Here is a 21,242-nt window from a genome sequence, read left to right on the forward strand (position 1 = left end):
GACCGTAGCCTACCAGGCTCCTCTGTCCAAGGGATTCTCCAGGCGTGAATACTGGAATGCTCTAGGGGATGATCCCCAGGGGATCCTCTCAACCCAGGAATAAAACTTGCGTCTCCTTTGTCTTCTGCTTTGGCAGGCAGGTTCTTTACCACTAGGGCCAGCTGGGAAGCCCACAATGGAATATTACTCAGTCATTAAAAGAGAATGAAAGAATGCCATTTGCAGCAACATGAACGGAACCAGAGATTGTCATAGTGAGTGAGGTAAGTCAAACAGACAGACAAATATCATATGATATAGCTTATATGTGGAATCGTGAAAAAAGAGAAACAAATGAATTTATCTATGAGACAGAAATAGAGTTACAGATATAGAAAATAAACTTATAGTTAACAGGGGATAAGGGATTGGGGAGGGATATATTGGAAGATTGGGATTGATATATACACACTACTATATATAAAATAGACAACTGTTAAGGACCTACTGTATAGCGCAGGGAAGTCTACTCAATATTCTGCAATGGCCTATTTAGGAAAAGAATCTTAAAAAAGAGCAGATATATGTATAACCAATTCACTTTGCTGTATACCTGAAACTGACACAATACTGTAAATCAACTATACTCCAATAAACATTTTTAAAAAGTATTATATCTTCATAGAAAAAATAAAAAGGTACAGAAGGTCATGATACAAAAAGTTAAAATCTTTTTTCCTTTAACCACTGGTTCTAATAACAGACAATAGACATTGCAAAGCTTTTCTATGCATTTTCCCCGGAAGTTACCTTTATATCAATATGTGTGCTCTTATTATACAAATTGCACCTTACTCTATACAAAGATTTCATATACAAAAATTGAAGGTGATCACATACATGTGTCACTTGTTTATTCAGCAGTGCATCTTTCTGTGTCATTATGTATCTAGCTTTTTCATGACTGTATGGAGTAATGGTCTATTTTAATGGTTAAAAATTAATATTAAAAAACGGTTCAACATTTTAATAATTATATAAGTATGAAAGCTTGTATGTATGAAAGCCTCTGATTTATAAAAATTCCACCATTAGTAATAGAAATGAGTATTTTACAGGTTATTCTTTGTCTTGTTTGCTGTTTAGTATTTCTCTATCAATTATGTTTCAACGTAGGCCTCTGGTAACAGAAACCAGTACAACTTTATTGCTGTGACATTTTTCTCTTTTCTCATCATAGAATTGCATCCTGGCTCCACTGACACTGGTGACTGGAAGCAAGGCTTGTCTTTCCTTCCCCACTCTTGACCTAACCCCAGTCAACCGTGTCCACGCACTTCTGGCACCGAGTTCTCATCAGCAGACAGTTCCTGCTGGCTCATCTTTTCCGTGCAGTGGGGCTCAGGGCATTAACTAACCCAAGTACCTGGTAGAAAGGAGACGGCGAGCTATATAATTAAAAGTCTGTTCCTTCTGTACTGGGCCTTTTCCAGTTCGGCAGTTCCCTCTGAGAAACAGCAACAAAGGCCAAATAATGACTGGCCAAATACAGACTCCCTGAGTCGCGGCTCCCCGCTGTGGAGTGGGGTCAGGTGTCCCATCAGGATGGAGCCCCTGGCCCTGGCAGGCAGTTGAGTGAGCGGCAGAGCTGACTTAGACAGGAGCTCACCCAAACAATAGTACTGAAAATTTTAGTTGGCTCACTCAGCTCATCTCATTGACGAAAAGTGAAATGTGCTAAGGGGAGTATTATTAGCTTTCAGCTTGCCGTAAACTGTTGAGGGAACAAGCCACAAAGGAAATGTTCATCTGCAGCAAGATGATAAACAGGAGGATGCCGACCACGAGGGCGTATGCCTTTTAAGGCTTGTGCGTTGCAAACGACACAGGCGCACATACACACGTTGCAAACGACACACACACGTTGCAAACGTCACACACACACGCACACACCCCTCCTTAGTATGTCCTTCCCCGAGGGCATATCTTTGCATAACAATACATCTGGTGAGACCACAGCAGCTGCTTTCTCCCCGCCCCAGAATCGGTGCCCGAGCCCGGCTGCAGCCTCTCCACCGTCACTGCTGCGGCCTCAATCCTCGTCACCGAGGCGGGGGCGGGGGCGGGCAGGCGCGGGAGCGCGGCTGCACCCGGAGCATCCGAATTCCCTCCGCTGTCGCCGATTGGTCAGGAGCCGGGAGGCGGCGGCAGCCCCTCGGCTCCGCTCGCGGTAGCTGCAGGGAGGTGGCCATCAGGGCGCGCCGGGCCGGGGGCGCGGGCTGGGTGCGGGGTCGCCGCCGCCGCCTGGGTCCCTCGGCCGAGCCGGCTCTGACACCATGGTGAGTGGTCTCGGCCGCTTGGACCGCGCCTCCCGCCAGCGGGCCTGGCTGCCCGAGGGAACCAGCCGAGCGCCGAGGAAGCGCGCTGGGGGCCCGGGGAGCGCAGCGCTGGCCGCGGGGCGGACTCGCGTTTCGCCTGCATCCGGAGCGGGGAGACGGGAACGTCGCGGGTTAGCTGCGGGGGCGGTTGATGACTGGCTTCCCGGGTGTCCGCACGGCGCGCGCCTTCCCGAGCTCGGGAAGCGAACTAGCGGCCGAGGCACAGGGGCGCCCGGTCAGGGCCGGCCCGCGTGTGTGGGTCTGGGCGCTGCGGCCGGAGAGGCGTCGGGCTCGCGTCCCCTCCGCCTGTCTCTCCTGGGGCGCAACCTGCCTTGGCCCGGGGACAGGTGAGCATGGGATGGGGTGGACTGGGATGGGGCGGACAGTGACGGAGACGAGCTGCCCCTGAATGGGGCGGAGGTTGCGCCCCTGTACTACCCCTCCTTAGCACTCGGACCCCAAATAGAGCGGAAGCAGGGGGCAGGGTACTAGGTTCCCCGGCGCCGTGGCGGCAGCTGTGGCGGCCTGGCCCCCAAGCCCCTTCCCACCGCAGCCAGTCCCTGACGCTCGGGTCTTCCTGTCCCGCAGTATGGATTCGTGAATCACGCGCTGGAGCTGCTGGTGATCCGCAACTACGGCCCTGAGGTGTGGGAAGACATCAAGTAAGTGTAGGGTCCCAGCGCCCCGTCGCGCCCCCACTTCCTGCCCGAGGCGCGCATCCTCGGCGCAGCCGCGCTCCCACGCTCCCGAGCCCGGCCGGGGGTGGCAGGGCGGGGCGGGGCGGCTCTGGGGGAAGGATCCCCAGGGTCACCTCGGCCTCTCAACCCGGCCGAGCGTGGGAACGCGCTGCCTGCGCCCTGGCGGCTCTCAGGCTCCGAGCCCGGGAGGCTCCCACGCGGAGGGGCCCCGGGGACCGCAGAGGCCTCCGCAGAAACCAATGAAGACGGCTCGCTGGTCGTTCACACACTTTGCAGACTTGTACGATAAATAGGGAAGCCTTTTCGGTCTGCTGAAACTCACTTTTGAGACTGCCTACCGAGCAACTGTGAATCGACCTCGTTTATTCGTCTGAAATAAAGTGAATCCCCCGCCCCGTTTATATTTGGTTTCTATTACTGTGGTGCAGACTGTGAGAGGCAGGAGGGTATCCTAGTTTTCGTCTGGAGCTGTGAGCCCAGTGCTGGGATGTGAACGGAAATACCGCAGCCACTGGGGGTTTCAACCTGCTGCAGTGACGGTCACCAGCTCTCCGAACACCTTGAGCATTTCAGTCCAACAGAGATCTCTTCTTCTCTCTTTCACTCTGGTAGAATTTGCCTTTCACTTGTACAGTTGACCACAACCAAGCAGCCACATCAAAAGCCACCATTATGTGGACTGGCATTCTGGGGCAACACTGTAACTGTCACGTTCAATTAGAGGGACAGAGAGTGGTACCGGGATGGACAGAGAACACATTGTTATTATTTACTCTCATTTCCTGTGCTCACTGATTTCATTTTGTTGTATCAAGTAGGTGATACTTTCATGCTGTTTGTTCCTAAATATATTACAGTTAGTGGTAGTGAATTCTAACAGGCTCTATTATGAAGTTCCACGACAGTGATTTCTTACACAGATCTGTTTCCATGGAAATTACCAGAATTAAATATAGAACAGTAGGCTGCAACTTTTCCTTCCCTTGGATCAGTATCCTTGAGCATTATTTCGTGTTCCCCGAGCCGTTTATGTTACCACGGAGTACATCTGCAAGCTATAAAGAGAAGTAGGGGTTTTGTGATTATGGGGTTTAATCAAATAAGAATCTAGGCACTAAAGCTTACTTTGGGACTTGAATTCTCTATCTACCTTATTAATACCTTCATAATTTTTATTTTGCTTGGCAGATAGTTACAGAGAGGCAGGCATCAAGAGAAAGATTTTTAACAGTGTAGCCTATGTATAAGACTATTTTAAAGCCATTTTCTTTGTGAATTTATGAAGGCATCATGTATACCAACCATGTGGTAATTTCTCATCCATAAGATAGAAATTCCCAAATTTCCTAGTGGATGTGTGATGACAATGAATATATTCAGAATTTTCAGAGCACAAGATGGCTCATGTGGTTAAACAGTCTCATGCATAAATGGTTTTAGAACATGTGTCTTCCCCATTATAGATTTCGATGATGTCAAATACAGAAATGAAAAATTGCACCTCATAGAGAAAAGTGTAGGAAATTTAGAAATGAAATTATCAAGTGCTTCATTTATACTGGCCATATTTTCCACAGAGAAGGTCAGAAATATCTAACGATTTACAAATTCCCTTGATTTGAAACCTTAACTCTACCAAATCACAGTAAGAATGTTGTTGCATTCTTTTTACAAACGTATTAATTTTAGTTAAACATCAATATCTTCTAACTCATGAATTTATTTTTAAGTTGCATCAAACAGTATTCTTCATCTCTTTAAGTGCTAATAATTTAAATCAGATGAAACATTTTTTTTTTCTGGTAAAATGGAGCAAATCATATGAATCTTTTTCAAGGATTATGTGCCCCTGAAAGAGAAATGCTATTAGTTTTACTAGTGTTTGCAATTCAGGTATTAAGTTTGACTTTTTTTTTGGTTTCAGCATCCCTCCTGGTAGAGCCCATTTTGTCTTGGATACAATTTAGTATCTGGATGAGAGAAGCTTGCTGAGTTTTCTGCATGGAGGGCCTTAGAACAGTTCACTTTTGGGACCCCTGAGGGATCCCTGGAAGAGTATTTGCTTAGAGCCTCAGAGATCCTTACTGCCCGAGCCAGGATGGGAGACTTTGGCAGGATTTAACTTTGAAGTGCTCCCTAGGAGATTCTGAGTTCTCCTCTGACTTCACCACCTACTCAAGGGAGGATCTCTGTAGTCATGGGTCCAAGATACTTTCAGTTGTACCTTTTTTATGAAAACTGAATATATGAAAAACATTTTTTTCATCTCAGTAAATACAAACTCCTCTAGCTTCCTTTTTGCACTATGAAAAACTATCTAAATTGATGTTTATAAAATTTCATATCATACTCTTTTGGTTTAGGAGGAAATGGCGATCCATCCTTCGTCAGAAAGGATGCCAAACATTTAATGACAAGTAAAATCCAAAGTAACAGATTCCAGACAGAAAATCCTAAATGGTAAGAGCCAGAAATGCTTCATTGTAAACTCCCTATCCACTTACAGTCTTACCAACAATATAACCATTTCACAAGAGTTTTAAATTCCACTGTTAAAGAAAAAGAAAGATTGTCAAGACTGAGGGTCAGCAAACTTTCTCTTAAAGGACTGGATAGTAAATATTATAGGTGTTGTAGGCCAAGAGTCAATTTTGAAGATATTATGTGTATCATCTTTAAAATGTAACCATTAAAAAATATAAAAGCCATTCTTAGATCCCAAAGTGGCAAAAACTGGCAGTGGGTGGGACTTGACTCACAGATTGTTGTTTGCCCCTCTGATCTAGATAGATCATAACTGCATGTAAAAAAGGCAAAGAGACTTCTGAATCTACCTCAGATCCTGTTTTGTTGGTTTCCTTTCAGTTTTGAGATGGCCCTTTCTGGAAGCCGTGGTTCCTAAATGATGAGAAGTATCAATCATTGTTTTAGGCAAACATGAAGCCAGGATATATGTGTGTATATATGTGTGTATATATCTAATATATATATGTATATGTTAGAAAAGCACCTAAATATGTAATTTAATAACTGTTTCTGTCACCCTGCTATTGGCCCTGGCTAGACTAACATTGATTCAGACTACTGGGTTCAGAATCTTGGTATGAGATTTGGAAATGAACTAATGGTTCTGTTAGTTGATAAACATTGGAGTGAGTTCCTCTAGAAGCCTCTCAGGAAGATGACTCCCCTGTGTAAAGAATGCATATGTATTTGGTAGGTTTTTATGTGCTTTACCTATACAGGGCAGTATACTTTTTTCATTCATTGACTCAAGTCTTCTGTCATTCTCTAGTTAAGCTTATTTTTAAGGAGCATAGTCAAGTGTTTGAGTAACGAGGGTAGAAAGTTTATGATATGTTAGCTTCTACTGTACAGCAAAGTGAATTAGCTATATATATACATATATCCCCTCTTTTTTGGATTTCCTTTCCATTTAGGTCACCACAGGGCACTGAGTAGAGTTCCCGGTGCTACACAGTAGTTTTCATTAGTTATCTATTCTGTGCACACTATCAATAGTGTATATATGTCAATCCCAATCTCCCAATTATTTCCACCCTCCCTTTCTCCCTTGGTATTCATACATTTGTTCTGTACATCTGTCTATTTCTGCTTTGCAAACAGGATCATTTATATTCCAATACAAATTAATTAAAAAAAAAGACTGAGTAGCATCACCTCCAAGTAGCAATTGAGAACAAAGAGTGGCAGGACTTCCATGTCTTATGTATTAGTTTTTGTTTATTTTGGTTTTTCTTTTCTTTTTTAGCATTTTTAAATTGAAGTATAGTTGATTTACAGTGTCATGTTGATTTCAGGTGTATAGCACAGTAATTCATTTATACATATAGATATATGTGCATGTATATATTCATTTTCAGATTCTTTTTTTCTTACAAGTTATGACAAAATCCTGAGTATAGTTTCCTGTGCTCTATCTTTCTTTTTCATCTTCTTTTTTTTACAAGGTAAAACCATGTTGATTTGGAAAGCTTCCCCAAAAATGTGAATGATATAATCCTTGCTTTCAAATACAGTCTAGAGATATCAGACTGTTTCTAATCTTATTATATCTTGATTTTTTTTGCCTGTAACTTAAATGTGGAGACATTCGGCTGTTTGATAGTATATTCTGATCTTCCAGTTTTGAAAATAATGCTCCTTGGTGAATTTGCTAATCACGAATTAATCATTATGGTTCATGTAAGCAGATGCTTAGCTGTAGGCTAGTTATATGTGACTTTCCTGGTTGCATAAACTTCCCAAGACTAAACTCTGTAAGGAAACAGATAATAACTACTTCCTGGGGTTTTATATTGAATGATGTCTGCAAAGTGCTTAACACAGTTCTTGATAAATAAGTGCTTAGTAAATGGTAGCTGTTACTTGTGTTACTCTAGAACCAGAGTTTTCAGGTTTTCCCTTCCCAGCTCCCCTGAAAGATAAGAAGCACCCTTACATGACAGTAATTGATTGATTCTGCATACTATAGCTTTTTAAGTGTGCACTCCTTGCTCTAGGACAGGTAGTGACTTCTTGTCATTTCACTTTCTCTTTCCCTTTCTCCATCTCATGCAGCTGGTACCTGTCCTTTGGATTTGAGGTGCTCTGAAATGCTCATCTTCTCCTTCCCAGCTCTGAGCACTTTCCCTTCTTACTGTGATGGCCCCCATCAAGTTTTCTGCATCTGACTGGTCCCAGTTCTCCCTCTCCTGCACATTATGGGAAGGCTTACTTTCACAATGCTGTTTTTCTGCTGAAGCTTTACTTTGGAATCAGTCCTACATTATATTCTTCCACCTCCCAGTCTCTATCTGTTATTTGAAGATGCAGTGTATGTTCTTTTTCTTTTTTTTAAAATTCATTAGTTTTTAATATTTTGGATCCCATGTGTAAGTCATAACACACAGTATATGACTTTGTCTGACATTTCACTGAGCATAATACCCTCCAGTTCATCCATGTTATTGCAAATGGCAGAATTTTATTCATTTTTATGGCTAGTAATATCCCATTGTATATATATTGCATCTTCTTTATCCATTCATCTGTTGATAGACACTTAGGTTGCTTCCATATGCTCTTTTTTGGTTTTGTTTTGCATTTTAGGCTGTACCATGCAGCGTGCAGGATCTTAGTTTCCCTACCAGGGATTGAACCTGTGTCCTCTGCATTGAGGGTGTGGACTGCTGAGGAAGTCCTCGTATGCTCTTAATATTCATTTTATCAAAACAAAACCAAATCGAGTACCACATTTTGCCTTGTTTTAATCAGATTTTCATATTCCCGTGGCAATATAATTAAATTTCTATACCTTCCTGTATTCTTGCTCAAGTGGGTTTTAAAATATTAAGTCCGTTTTATTATAAAAGCTGTTTAAAATTTCTGAAGTCCTTTCCTCACTAATTTCACATGAGTGCCACAATACCCATTTGAAGTAAGAAAGGCCTTTCTAGCTCATTTTTTCCAACTTTATTGAGATATAATTGGCACATAACATTGTGTAAGTTTAAGGTGTTTCATGTATGGTTTAGACACATTTGTAGATTGCAGAACGATTCCCACCATAATATTACTAAAACTTCCATCCTGTAGCATAGTGACTGTTTTTTGTGGTGAGAAGGTTTAAAACCTACTCTCTTAGCAGCATTTAAGTCTGTGATACAGTGTTAGCTGTAATCACCAAGCTGTGCACTGATCCCTAGACCTGTTCTTCTTGTAACCGGTCATCTGTACTCTTGGAGCAACACCTCCCCGTTTCCCCACCTCCAATCCTACTGACCACTCTACACTGTTTCTCCGAGTTTGTCTGTTTTACTTTCTACATATATAAGTGAGCTCGGTGCTCTTTGTTTAATGATAAAGTTGAGCCTCAGGAGGTGGAATGACTGTCTAAGGAATGACATCAAAAAGCTGTAGACTCAGACCAGGCTCTGCACTTCTGATGGCAGATCTGCTGCTCCTTTTAAGATAGAAAGTGTGAAAATGTTAGTTGCTCAGTCGTGTCTGACTCTTTGTGACCCCATGGACTGTAGCCCACCAGTCTCCTCTGTCCATGGAATTCTCTAGGCAAGAATACTGGAGCGAGTTGCCATTTCCTTCTTCAGCGGATCTTCTCAACCCAGGGATCGAACCCGGGTGTCCTGCTTCGAAGGTAGATTCTTTACTGTCTGAGCCATGAGCACAATACCAAAGTAGGAGCTAATGAAGTGACATACAATAATGAAGCCATATTCATTTCATTCCCAGAAACTTCCTCGGTACAAACAAATGCATACATTGATTTAAAAAATAGATGAACTAGATAATTGTTACAATCAGGACCTTTTTCTTTAGAAAGACCTGCTGGTCAACCTGGAAGGTGGAGGGAGGCCCAGTGCATCCACTAGAAGCCACCTGTGCCTGTGGAAGTGGGTGCTCAAGGCAGTCCCCTTCTCATGACACCCTAGGGAACCCGAGGTCCTTATCTCAGGGCTTTTCTTTGATGTTCTAAAGTATCCCCCAGCCAAACAAGCTGGGTCTTTGTTTTCCTTACATCTGTTATCTTTGTGAAATTAAAAAAAAATCATAGATGCATATTACTTAATTACGTGTCAGAGGAGGAGGTTTGTCCATCAACATGAGTGGCTGAGGAGTGGCCTGAGGATCTGTATTCCCCTCTCATTCCCAGACCTGCATAGACGAACATTGACTGGACCTTGGACCTGGTCCCCACAAACAGTGTCCTTCCTGCCTTTGCTGCTCTCCAAAGTGAGGTCTTGCAAATGTTTCTCGTCAGTGTGTCAGAAAGTGATGGTCATAGTTGATACTGTGCAGACATCACAAGGAAAGCACACTTAAGGAAAACTCTAGAACTGGCCCCACTCAGAGGCTGATGACTGCCAGGGCATAGGGCCGGGGGGCTTTTCCATCATTGCTTTGTTTCTTTGCTCATTCAACAGAAAACAGGGGAAACAGTGTCTCTGTTTATGTCTGGCCAAGTGGAGTGGCTTTTTCTATGTTGATACCAAGATTAGAGGTGTCTGTGAAAAAGGGGAACATTTTTTTTTAATGTGTAAGAAATTTTATTGTGATACAGAAATTTTTCTTATAGGAATGTAGCTTGAAGAGTAATTTAAGATATATAGGATTTAACCAGAAGGATATTGAACACAGCCCCTTATAATAGCAAAATAGTAGAAACAGTGAAACTCATCAAAGATAGAGAACTGCTTATTTGTATAATGGTTTTAAAAGGTGTTTCAGAGAAATATAAGAGACAAAAAGGAAGAGGTGATCTGACAGGCATTTTAAAAGGAAATGGATCAGTATTGCTTGAAAGGTCCAACAGATTTTTTTCATTGAAAATTTTACTGAGATAATTATAGATTCAAATGGAGCACTAAGAATTGATGCAGACAGAAGCTGTGAACCTTGACCTTCTTTCCCCTAGTGTGTTTCAAACTGTAGTATAATGACAGTAATACATCCAACCATCTTATTCATATTTTTCAGTTTTACCTAAAATCCTTTATGTGTGTCTATTTTATTTTATCACATGCACAGGTTCACATATCCACAACCACAGTCAAGATACAGAACATTTCCATCACCACAAGGATCCCTCATGTTGTCCTTTATAAACTGGAAAGGGAAACATTCGGACCTGTTTATTGTTCCTTTTTGTTACTGTGCCTTTGGTTGTGGGGATTCTGATCTGTTGCCACTTATCGTTGAGTCATGAAACACTACGTTGTTCCTCTCTTGAGATTCTTTGAGGTCAGTCTTCAAATCACCCAAACATGGGAACGTTCAGCCCTCAAGCCCCACTTGCTCTCAGCACCCTAGCCTCGTGGGCAAGTTTTCAAGCCCGTTTTCAAGTTCCTCAGCCAGGCTGACCTTTCTCATCCAGGGAGGGTGGCACCTGTGCTCAGAAGGGTCTCACTCCATGCTCCCCACTACTGCCTCCAAATGAAAATATTTCCCAGCCTTAAGAAGGTGAGAAAAAAATCTTACTTTTTTATTTTTTGCATTTTTATTTTTAAAATTGAGGTATAGTTGCTTTACAATGTTGTGTTAGTTTCTGCTGTGCAACAAAGTGAATCAGCCATATATATACATATATCCCCTCCCTCTTGAGCCTCCTTCCCTCCCCGACCCCTGCCATCTTGTCACAGAGTGCCAGGCTGGGCTCCCTGTGTTATACAGCAGCTTCCCACTGGCTGTGGTTTACATATATTGGTGTAGATATGTCAATCCTACTGTTCAATTCGTCCATCACCCCCAACCCATGTCCACATGTCTGTTCTATATGTCTGTGTGTGTGCTCAGTCGTGTCCGACCCTTTTGGATCCCATGGACTGTAGCCCGCCAGGCTTCTCTGTCCATGGGATTTTCCAGGCAAGAATACTGGAGTCGGTTGCCATTTTCTATTTCAGGGGATCTTCCCGACCCAGGGATTGAACCTGGGTCTCCCACATTGCAGGCAGATTCTTTACCACTAGCACCAGCTCTACAAATCTTACTTAAGGTACGGCTTCTTTCACCTCCAAAACTGTACTTTTCCTTCATAGTACATGCACAAGTTTATAATTACTTATTTGTACTGTTATTTGATTGCTCTCTGTCTTGTCTCACTAAACTGTAGCATCTATAGCTAGCAGAAGGCCTCTATGTGTAACTGTAGCATCTATAGCTAGCAGAAGGCCTCTATGTGTATGTGTGTGTATGATATATGTGCATGAATTATCTTTCTGATTTCCACAGAATAGAGCACGTCTGTATGTATCACACATATTTCTTTCCTGTAACAAGGATTTATTATGTCAGAATGGTGACATCTTCAGCTTCTATTTAATAAAATATAAGCTCTGTTGAAGTGGGCATTTCTTATATAAGCAATGGCAGAAGATATAGCAGTAAATTATAACATCTCTGTTTGGAAGGGTCAGAGTTCACACATGGATATAATAAAAGGATTAAGAACACTGCTTTTGGATTACCAATTGGATAAACCCCCAAGACACTGGGTTGGATTCAGGACAAGACTGATTCCTTTAGCAAGTGTCTCAAAGGCAGGCCTGTGTGGTGCTATTTAAAGGCCGCATATAGACTGTAGGTGGGTTTCACTGGTGGCTCAGCTAGTAAAGAATCCTCCTGCAATGCGGGAGACCTGGGTTCGATCCCTAGGTTGGGAAGATCCCCTGGAGAAGGGAAAGGTTACCCACTCCAGTATTCTGGCCTGGAGAATTCCATGGACTGTATAGTCCATGGGGTCACAAAGAGTTGGACACGACTGAGCGACTTTCACTTTCACTTTCAGACTGTAGGTAGATGTTTATGATGCTGAAAGTAAATTTTGAAACCAGATGAGGATGCTTCCCAGGACCTGCAGTATTGACTGTTACAGCTCATGTATGTAGGACACTCACCTTGTGTTCCGCAGTCGTCCTTTTTAGGTTTTGTATTTGTTAACTCACATAATCCTCACGCCCACCCTAGAGGACAGATTTGTTCTTTATTCTTATTTTAGAAATAAGGGAACTGAGGCTTCATGGCTAACTCCTACCTCAAGCCACCTATGTCTTAATCATCAGAGCAGAGATTGGGATGTGCTTTCCCATAAACACGAAGGACTCAACAAGCTTCTCTTCCAAAGACGATTTAGCGTGAGGATGGGCAGCATACATGTGTGTTACTACTACCATCTTCGTTTTTATTTTCCTGTATTTTTTACATGCTTGTCCAGGTGCATGTGGCTGTTACATTTTTAAAGGTGGTATTACTCAGAAATAGGGCTTCCCAGGTGGCACTAGTGGTAAAGAACCTGCCTATGCAGGAGACATAAGAGACTTGGGTTTGATCCCTGGGTCGGGAAGATCTTCTGGAGGAGGGCATGGCAACCCACTCCAATATTCTTGCCTGAAGAATACTCATGGACAGAGGAGCCTGGCGGGCTACAGTCCATAGGGTCCCAAAGAGTCGGACATGACTAAAGCGACTTAGCACTTAGTCAGAAATAGAACATCTACATCTACAAAGAAAATCAGACACTCAGGACTTTTGAGCAGCTTATGCGGTTTTGGAAACACTCTGAGCTGTAGTGCTTGTGAGGAGAGTTCAGGATGAAGGACACACAGGGCTTCATTTGTCTTATGAAGCTGCTGAACAGGGCTCCTTTGAAATGTTTGAGATTATGTTTTCAGAACTGGGACAATTTACTTATAAGATTGTCTTGTGCCACCACTGGACACAGAAAAAATACCGTTATGTATCCAAAGTAGGTCTTTGGTTAAACCCGTGTTACCTGTGAAGGATGACTGTCACCACTTACAGGACTTGGATGAATGAAGACACTGGCCTTGGAGGACTGACCTTCACCATCTGGTGAGTGGTCAGAGCAGAAGGCCTCTCTCCCCCAAATCCCCCCACATTAGTGTCTTCTTCAGGGACTCAGACTTTCTGGGAATCTTCAGATCGTGCTGTTGAAAATTGAGGGGCCGTTAATGCTTCACAACCGCTCCCAAAAAAGCAATGTAGATTTTTAATTTGTAAATGTCATAAGTAGTTATTTTCTGTGCTTCATGGTGGTAGGTTTTAATTTTAATGATTGGACACAACCCAACCTTGAGGATGTCCTTACCTCTCAGTAAATTAGACAGACCATCCTGGGATTTATTGTCAAGACTTTGCATACTGTCTTCAAATACAGCTTGTGGTGGGGTAACAGTGTTTACAGGATCAGCAGCCCTGGGAGCTGTCATGAGTTGGGTTGATTGATATGAGCTGATTTTTTTGCCTGAGACCAGACTTTGAGACTCCTGTATTCAATCAAAACGCCTGTGTTTAGCCTCTCCCGTATTAGAATTCCTGTTCTCACACCTCCCTAGGAAGCTTCTTTACCTACTAGCCAGCAGTTTCTGTAGTATACTCAACTTACCTGAAAGGTTTATAATAGCAGGAACTCAGTGTCGGAATATGAATTCAGTTTCTGTCCATTCACATCCCTTCAGTTCAGTTCAGTCGCTCAGTCGTGTACAACTCTTTGCGACCCCATGAATTGCAGCATGCCAGGCCTCTCTGTCCATCACCAACTCCCAGAGTCTACCCAAACCCATGTCCATTGAGTCAGTGATGCCATCCAACCATCTCATCCTCTGTCGTCCCCTTCTCCTCCTGCCCCCAATCCTACCCAGCATTAGGGTCTTTTCCAATGAGTCACCTCTTCGCATGAGGTGGCCAAAGTATTGGAGTTTCAGCTTCAGCATCAGTCCTTCCAATGAACACCCAAGATTGATCTCCTTTAGGATGGATTGATTGGATCTCCTTGCAGTCCAAGGGACTCTCAAGAGTCTTCTCCAACACCACAGTTCAAAAGCATCAATTCTGCAGTGCTCAGCTTTCTTCACCATCCAACTCTCACATCCATACATGACCACTGGAAAAACCATAGCCTTGACTAGACGGACTTTTGTTGGCAAAGTAATGTCTCTGCTTTTAAATATGCATCCCTTAGGCAAGGAAACTCCCTTGAGTATGAGTTATGAGAAATACTGCCTGGATATTTCTCACAGCTTGTATACCTACTTAAAAAAAGATAAATAGTAAAGACATTCTTCAGTTTGAGAATAAACTGGACTTCTGCCAGTAATGTTTGATTGTTTGATTTTTGGTAGGAAGTTTGGAAACGTGGAGGATGTTTAATTAATTCATTTCTTTTAAAACATGCACACATTCACTGAGTGCGTGCTGTAATCTAGGCACGGGTGTTTAGGCATTAGTGATGAAGAAACAAAACCAAAATCACGAAACCAAAAAAATCCTACCATAATAAACATGCCCTGTGGGAAAAGGTAATTTGTGTTAAGTAAATGATCAATTTAAGTTGCAGCAAATAGCCATTTCTAAAAGTAAGTAGGAAATCAGTTGCTACTGTGAAAATTTGTCATGAGTACAGGCTCAATTTTCAAATACTTTTTATGGCCACAAATGTATAGAATAGAATTATTTCCTGTTTTGTCTCCAGGTGAAAGTCAGGACTTTATTTTTAAAGCTCTTTGGAGAGATGGAGCTTGCTTTGTTTTGGCTGCCTGAAGTCATGCATTCTGTCAGCTAGTGACAGATTGCGAACAGCTTTGGTTTAATGGTTTAGATGCTGAGTGGACCCTCCCCCCTTCTTCCACTCACCATTTCCTTGTCCTCCTCCTGCTCCCCACTCCGTCTTCCCCACCTACTGACTCTTGCCAGTTAGATGTTTGGGGCACTGAGTGTGTGAAGAGCCCTCTCCTTAGATTGGTTGTGCTGCTGTTGCTCGGTTCTGTCTATGAGGGGTGAGCTTGCGCAATCTCTGGGGTTGTGGGGTGAGCCTGGTCCTTCTTCCCCCTGCTGTGCAAGGGAAGGCTGTGACCTGGGATGTGGATGAAACCAGGTCAGCATCTTTCTATCTGGGTTTATTTGGTTAAAGAGAATGCCCGTTTACCTCATCCAGACTCACTTAGGCCAACTTAAAACAAAACTTGCTCTAAATATTTATCACTGTCTGCAGATTTCTTTCATAGAATAATGCACCAACCAGAAAGAGCTAATGCTTAACCCCCAAACAATTGTTAAGTATACAGGTAAAGATAACACACCCTGCTGTCAGTCACACTGGAAATTGTGGAAACCTATATTTGTTTGGGTTTATCCAAGGGATTTTTATAATTATAATGGGAAACAACAGAATGTAATCACACAAACCCAGATCATTTGATGATAGCAATTTCATTGGTTTCCATTTGATAGATGAACAGTATTGAATACATTTTAATCCAGTTTGCTTATGGCTTGATATGGTATTTTTTTGTCACCTAAAAATCATTGGAGGAAAAAGTCTTTCATTTTCAGGAAACTTTTCTATCATATTTCTCAGAGAAGCCTGTGTTTTCCTCACATGTAAAAAATGTATGCTTTAAAATGTATCAACATATTAAAAAAAATCAGTGCTCAAAAATATATTCTGAATAATGAATGAGTCTAGAAAATTTGGTCGAGGTATATGGCTGAATTTGGGTAATTTAAGCACAAAAGGAACTCTATGTGTAAAAAATAAATCAAATATTGTTAGAAATGATGTATCTGTATATTTGATTGATCCTTTGCTTTTAATGAGAAAAACACTTGAAAGTTGTGGGATGCGAAAGTGAAGGACAGAGAATGATAAGGTGATGTTACCTGGATTATGGACAGCATTTATGTGATCCGAATAGTAGCTCACATCCCAACTTTTCCTACATTTGTTGGTCACCCTCTGTGATTCTGGGTAGCTGGTGAAAACACGTTTTCTTCCCTCAGAGATCAGGTGCATCTGAGGGATTGTTGTTGTCACATCTGTGCTCTCTGGAGGCCAAAATATTTGGCAGAATAGAGTCTGAACAAGCCTAAATTTACCTTTAAGTTAAAAGAAAAGCAGTGTTGGGAATTGAGACGTTCTCTCAAAATATCTACTGGCTCCAGTGGCCAAGTTGCTGGAGAGTAATTTTTTGGATATTTACTTCTTTTGCCCTGTAAATTCTCCTGCTCAGTTTAATGGAGGAAACCAATTATCAATGAACGTTTCTAATATCCTCGATTAGCATTTACTCCGAAAAGGGAAGAATTTGAAGAATGAGCTACAGAAAGAATTGAGTTGGGTTCAAAGAGATTAGGTCTTAGACGTATATGGCCTCCTGGAGCCTCTGCTCGGACATAACTTCAGGATGCCTCGCATGGTCACTACATACCCTTGCATCCCACCCCTCCTCCTACATCCCCACTTGTCCCTTCATCCTGATCTCATAATAAATCATAAAATTTGCATATATATCATGTAAACATAATACTTTATACAGACTGTAGTAATATACGACCTTAATAACCTATGCTTATTGTTTGTTTCCACCAGCTAAAGTGTAAAGTCTAGGAGGGCAGAGATCTTTATGTTTCATTCATTGATATATTAAACATGCTCAGAAGAGTGCTTGGAGCATAATAGGTACTCAGTTATTTGTGGCAAGACTTCTCCCCCAGGGGAAAAAAAAGAATAATTAAAAGGTGACCCAAAGATTTCTGAGAATATTGAATGATTTATCGGAATTCAGTGTGAAATTTTTGAAAAGGTGATTATTTCCTTTCATGTACTACTCTTTATACTTTAGGCTCCCTCCAGGGAGCATATTGGGCTGATTATTCCAGAAAGTAAAGCTTAAAAGATAAGGGTGCTTATTTTATTAAAGCAAGAGAAAGAAGAGGGATGCATTGACTCATGGTTAGGGGGTTTCTAGGGAAATGGCCATTTCTCTGCTTTAGGCCGAAGAATTTTGTATTCTGTTTAACAATTATGAATTGATGACTATTTCGGAAAATCTAAGTGCATTACAAAAATTTATGTTGTTTGATTTATTCCAGTTGGAAGAAAAAAAATAGGGCATAGTGAGAGCATGAGTTAATTTGTTCTTTATTATCTATTTAATTTAAAAATTTTTATATTTTATTAGAATACCCTAAATTTAGAGTCTTGAGAATTCCAGTGTGTTGACCAATGCTGTTTCATAATAAAATGATAGTTGTAAAATGAGAAAAGTTAGACTCTATATATCCTGCAAATCAGCAATTCCATTTCTAGGAATTTATTCTAGAATAAATTAGAATTTCATTTAATTCTAAACCTATACTTTTTACAGAGAAGTAGAAGTATTAGCTACAAAGTTGCTGATTGCAAGATTTTGTTTGGACTTGTGAAAAAAAAGTATTTAATATCGACTAAAACTTCAACATGCCTAACCAATGCAGTTTTATGTGGTTAAAATATAGAAATATATTTATTGACATGAAAGGATGGCCATCAAATGGTAAGTCAAAAAGGAGGTTTAAAAACTGTGTGATCTGGTATGTGTTATATACAATTATTTTCAAGCATAAACAACTCGAATATAATATTAGCAGTGAGTGAGTCAGTGATACTTGCTCAGTTGTGTGCAACACTGTGACCCCATAGAGTGTAACCTGCCAGGCTCCTGTGTCCATGGGATTCCCCAGGCAAGAACACTGGAGTAGGTTGCCATTTCCTTCTTCAGTATTGGCAATGTAGACACATAATGCTTCAGTAGCTTAGAACATACTTTCGTCCTCTCTCTACAGCTGTGGAAGGAGGCTTATGTTATTGGTTCCATTTTAGCAGAGATGGTTTTTAAAAAATTTATTATATTGAAGTATAGTTGAGTTACAGTGTTGTGTTAATTTCTTCTATACAGCAGAGTGATTCAGTTATATATATATATAATTTCCATTCTGGTTTGTCACAAGCTCTTGAGTACAGCTAACTGTGCTGTACAATAGGACCTTGTTGTTTATCCATTCTGTATAAAATAGTTTGCATCTGCTAACCCCAAACTCCTACTCCATCCTTCCCTGGAGAGAGATACTCACGTGCTTTCTGTGATTTGTCCAAGTTCATTTGGCAGGTGAATCCCGGGCTCTGAAATTCACATCTATGTGCCCACCAAAATCATGCATTTCCCCTGCACGTACTGTTATGTGGAACTGTGGGTTATACATGGTCCGCTCTGCAGAACACAGAGTGTCTGAGGGATCTCCATCCCACCTGAACATCAGCTGTCCTACTGTTTGGAGCACATGCTGTGTCATGGCCACAGGGGCTGCTGGGACAGCCCTGCTTCGAGGAGGAGAAGGCAGTGAGGCTGCGGGGTGACATGGAGGAGCCGTCCCAGCTCCTGAGGTGACAGCCCCCCCAGTTTCCTTCTCCCAGAGCTTCAGGGGCTGAGACAGCTGAGTTGGGAATCAGAGATGCAGATGCATGCTCTGCCTGTGTTTGTGTGCCTCACCCAGACAAGGTGTCTGACACCTCAGGACACCTTGAATGATGGTTTTTTCCTCCTCTTTAGATGCTGGTTTGAGAAAAATGGGCTTCCCTGGTGACTTAGATGGTAAAGAATCCTCCTGCAATGCAGAAGACCTGGGTTTGATCCCTGGGTCGGGAAGATCCTATGGAGTAGGAAATGGGAACCCACTCCACTATCCTTGCCTGGAGAATCCCATGGACAGAGGAGCCTGGTTGGCTACAGTCTATGGGATTGAAAAGGGTCAAACACGACTGAGTGACTAACACTTCACTTCACTTGAGAAAAATAATCCCAACCCTATCAAAATAAATATATAATCATGACCACTATTCAAATGATAATTCTGATTTCCTTTCGCTAACCCCATGTGCATTTTGAGCTGCTGCATTTATTATGCGACGGATGTGATGGAAGATATTATCTCTCCACCGGGCACCTCAGACTCACATGTTTAATACGAAGCTCTGGATCTTATCTCTTGGTCTGCATCCCACTGTCTGTCCCATTTGAGCTCCTGGTGACTGCAATCTTCAGCTGCTCCGGCCAAAACCTGTGTCCTCTGGTGTCCTTCCCTTTCGTCCTGTGTCCAGTTCATCAGGAATGTGTGGAACCTGTCTTCAGATTTGCTGGGATCGGGGCCACTTGCTCCCTCCACTGCTTTCACCCTGAGTCCCGTCATCAGCCTTTCTCACTTGAATGTCCCAGTGGCCTCCTAGCTGGTCTCCTCCTCTGTCTCTGCTCTGTTCTTGCTCTGTCCTTTCTCTGACCTTGCTCTGTCTTTGCTATTACATTGCTATGACCTTGTTATGACCTTACTGTGTCTTGCACTAACCTTGCTATGACCTCGCTCTGTCTCTGATATGACCTTGCCCTGTCCTTCTCTGACCTTGTTATGACATTGCTATGACCTTGCTCCATTTTATATGCCTTCAGTCCATGCCCAGTGCAGCTGGAGGGTTCATCCCCTCATTGAGGCCTCCGTTGTTCCTCCCACACCCTGCCAGTACTTTGCACCTGCGAGCTTCCCAGTCCTCTCAGGGCTCCCTGCAGAGATGCTTCACACCTGACTCCACTGCCAGCTTTTCCATGATGCTTCTGGTTTCGTGCTTGAGCCCCCCCGCCCCCCACCACCTTGCCCAGCTTTACTTTTCTCCAAACTAGTTACCATTATCTACCATCTATATATCTATCTGTCTATCTATCATCTATCCATCTATCATCTGTGTATCTGTCCATCTACAGCTCAGGGTCTCAAAGAGTCGGACACAACTGAGCAACTGAACTGAAACTGGACCTATTTATCTATCTAATACATATCTTAGCTTTATGCCTCTTCTGTCCCCTGTTCTAGAATACTTTTGTCCCAAGAGCTCCCTACTTCATCCCACTAAAGGGTGAATCTCTAGGTCCTCTAACTGTGCCTGGGACACATAGGGACTCAACACATATTTGCTGACTGTTTACTTAATCAAAAGCTATTTCTTGATTATACTCATTATCAGGTATAGTTTTGGGCATTAGAGTACTATACAAATGTTATTCTTATTAAAATTACTTAAATATATCATTTTTAATTTGGGGAGGGAGATGTGAAATAAGATTTTTTTTTGATAGGTATGTGTCATTGATTTAAACAAATTTGCCAAAAGTGAATTCTCTTTCAAATAAAAAATCATTTTTATGTGATCATTGTAGGTGTAGCATCTGTTCTTTCCTTTCAACTTTTCACCCTGTCTGCCTTGTTTCTGTTTTCTAGAAAAGAGGCACAATTAGATGAAGAAGGACAGTTTCTTGTCCGAATAATTTATGATGATTCTAAAACATATGATTTGGTTGCTGCTGCAAGCAAGGTCCTCAGTAAGTTGAATGTGACTTTCTTTCTTTGGCTAAGCTGTACATCGATGTCCAAGGGCATGCATGGTCCAAGGTCACATTGTATAGTTGCACAGGTTGTACACTGCACAACTCTGGTGGGAGCACAGTCACATATAGTATTAGGCTCAGGCTACACTAAGTCATGTTATTCTTTTTACAAACTCTTTGGAGAATAGAGGGGCTCTCTGCCCCTCCCCACAAAAAGCCATGTGTTGAGGAAGTAAAAAATTGTTGATACTTAATGTAATAAGTTAATAATGAATGTAATAATAACTTAATGTTGCAGTGTCAATGTCACAGTAATTACAAAAATATAATATGTAGAAAATCTTATCTCGAAATCTCTTTTGTAATCACAAGTTTTGTTAGGTAATGGTAAAAGAAACAAGAAACTGAGGTCTACATGAGACAAAACTCATGCAAAGAAAACAAAATAAAAAAAAGCTTCATTG

General features: G+C 42.0%; 1 protein-coding gene across 9 annotated transcripts in view; it reads left to right on the forward strand.

Moving 5' to 3' along the window:
• The first annotated feature begins 1,969 nt into the window (after positions 1-1,969).
• The window catches only part of GUCY1B1 (guanylate cyclase 1 soluble subunit beta 1), a 92,474-nt gene continuing 73,201 nt past the window's right edge, over positions 1,970-21,242 (forward strand). For 2 of the 9 annotated variants that reach the window (XM_081544522.1, XM_081544523.1), the window contains exons 1-3: positions 1,970-2,318; positions 2,946-3,019; positions 20,672-20,772. In XM_081544522.1, the coding sequence (XP_081400648.1) occupies positions 2,316-2,318; positions 2,946-3,019; positions 20,672-20,772 (178 nt within the window). In that variant the 5' untranslated portion in view covers positions 1,970-2,315. Of the gene's footprint in view, positions 2,705-2,945; positions 3,026-5,418; positions 5,516-17,736; positions 17,905-20,671; positions 20,773-21,242 lie in introns of all 9 variants that reach the window. The other 7 variants (XM_081544524.1, XM_081544530.1, XM_081544526.1 and 4 more) reach the window with 7 other exon arrangements.

This window comes from Giraffa tippelskirchi, chromosome 11, assembly GCF_054371585.1.
Source record: "Giraffa tippelskirchi isolate mGirTip1 chromosome 11, T2T-mGirTip1v1.2.pri, whole genome shotgun sequence".
Taxonomy (NCBI): domain Eukaryota; kingdom Metazoa; phylum Chordata; class Mammalia; order Artiodactyla; family Giraffidae; genus Giraffa; species Giraffa tippelskirchi.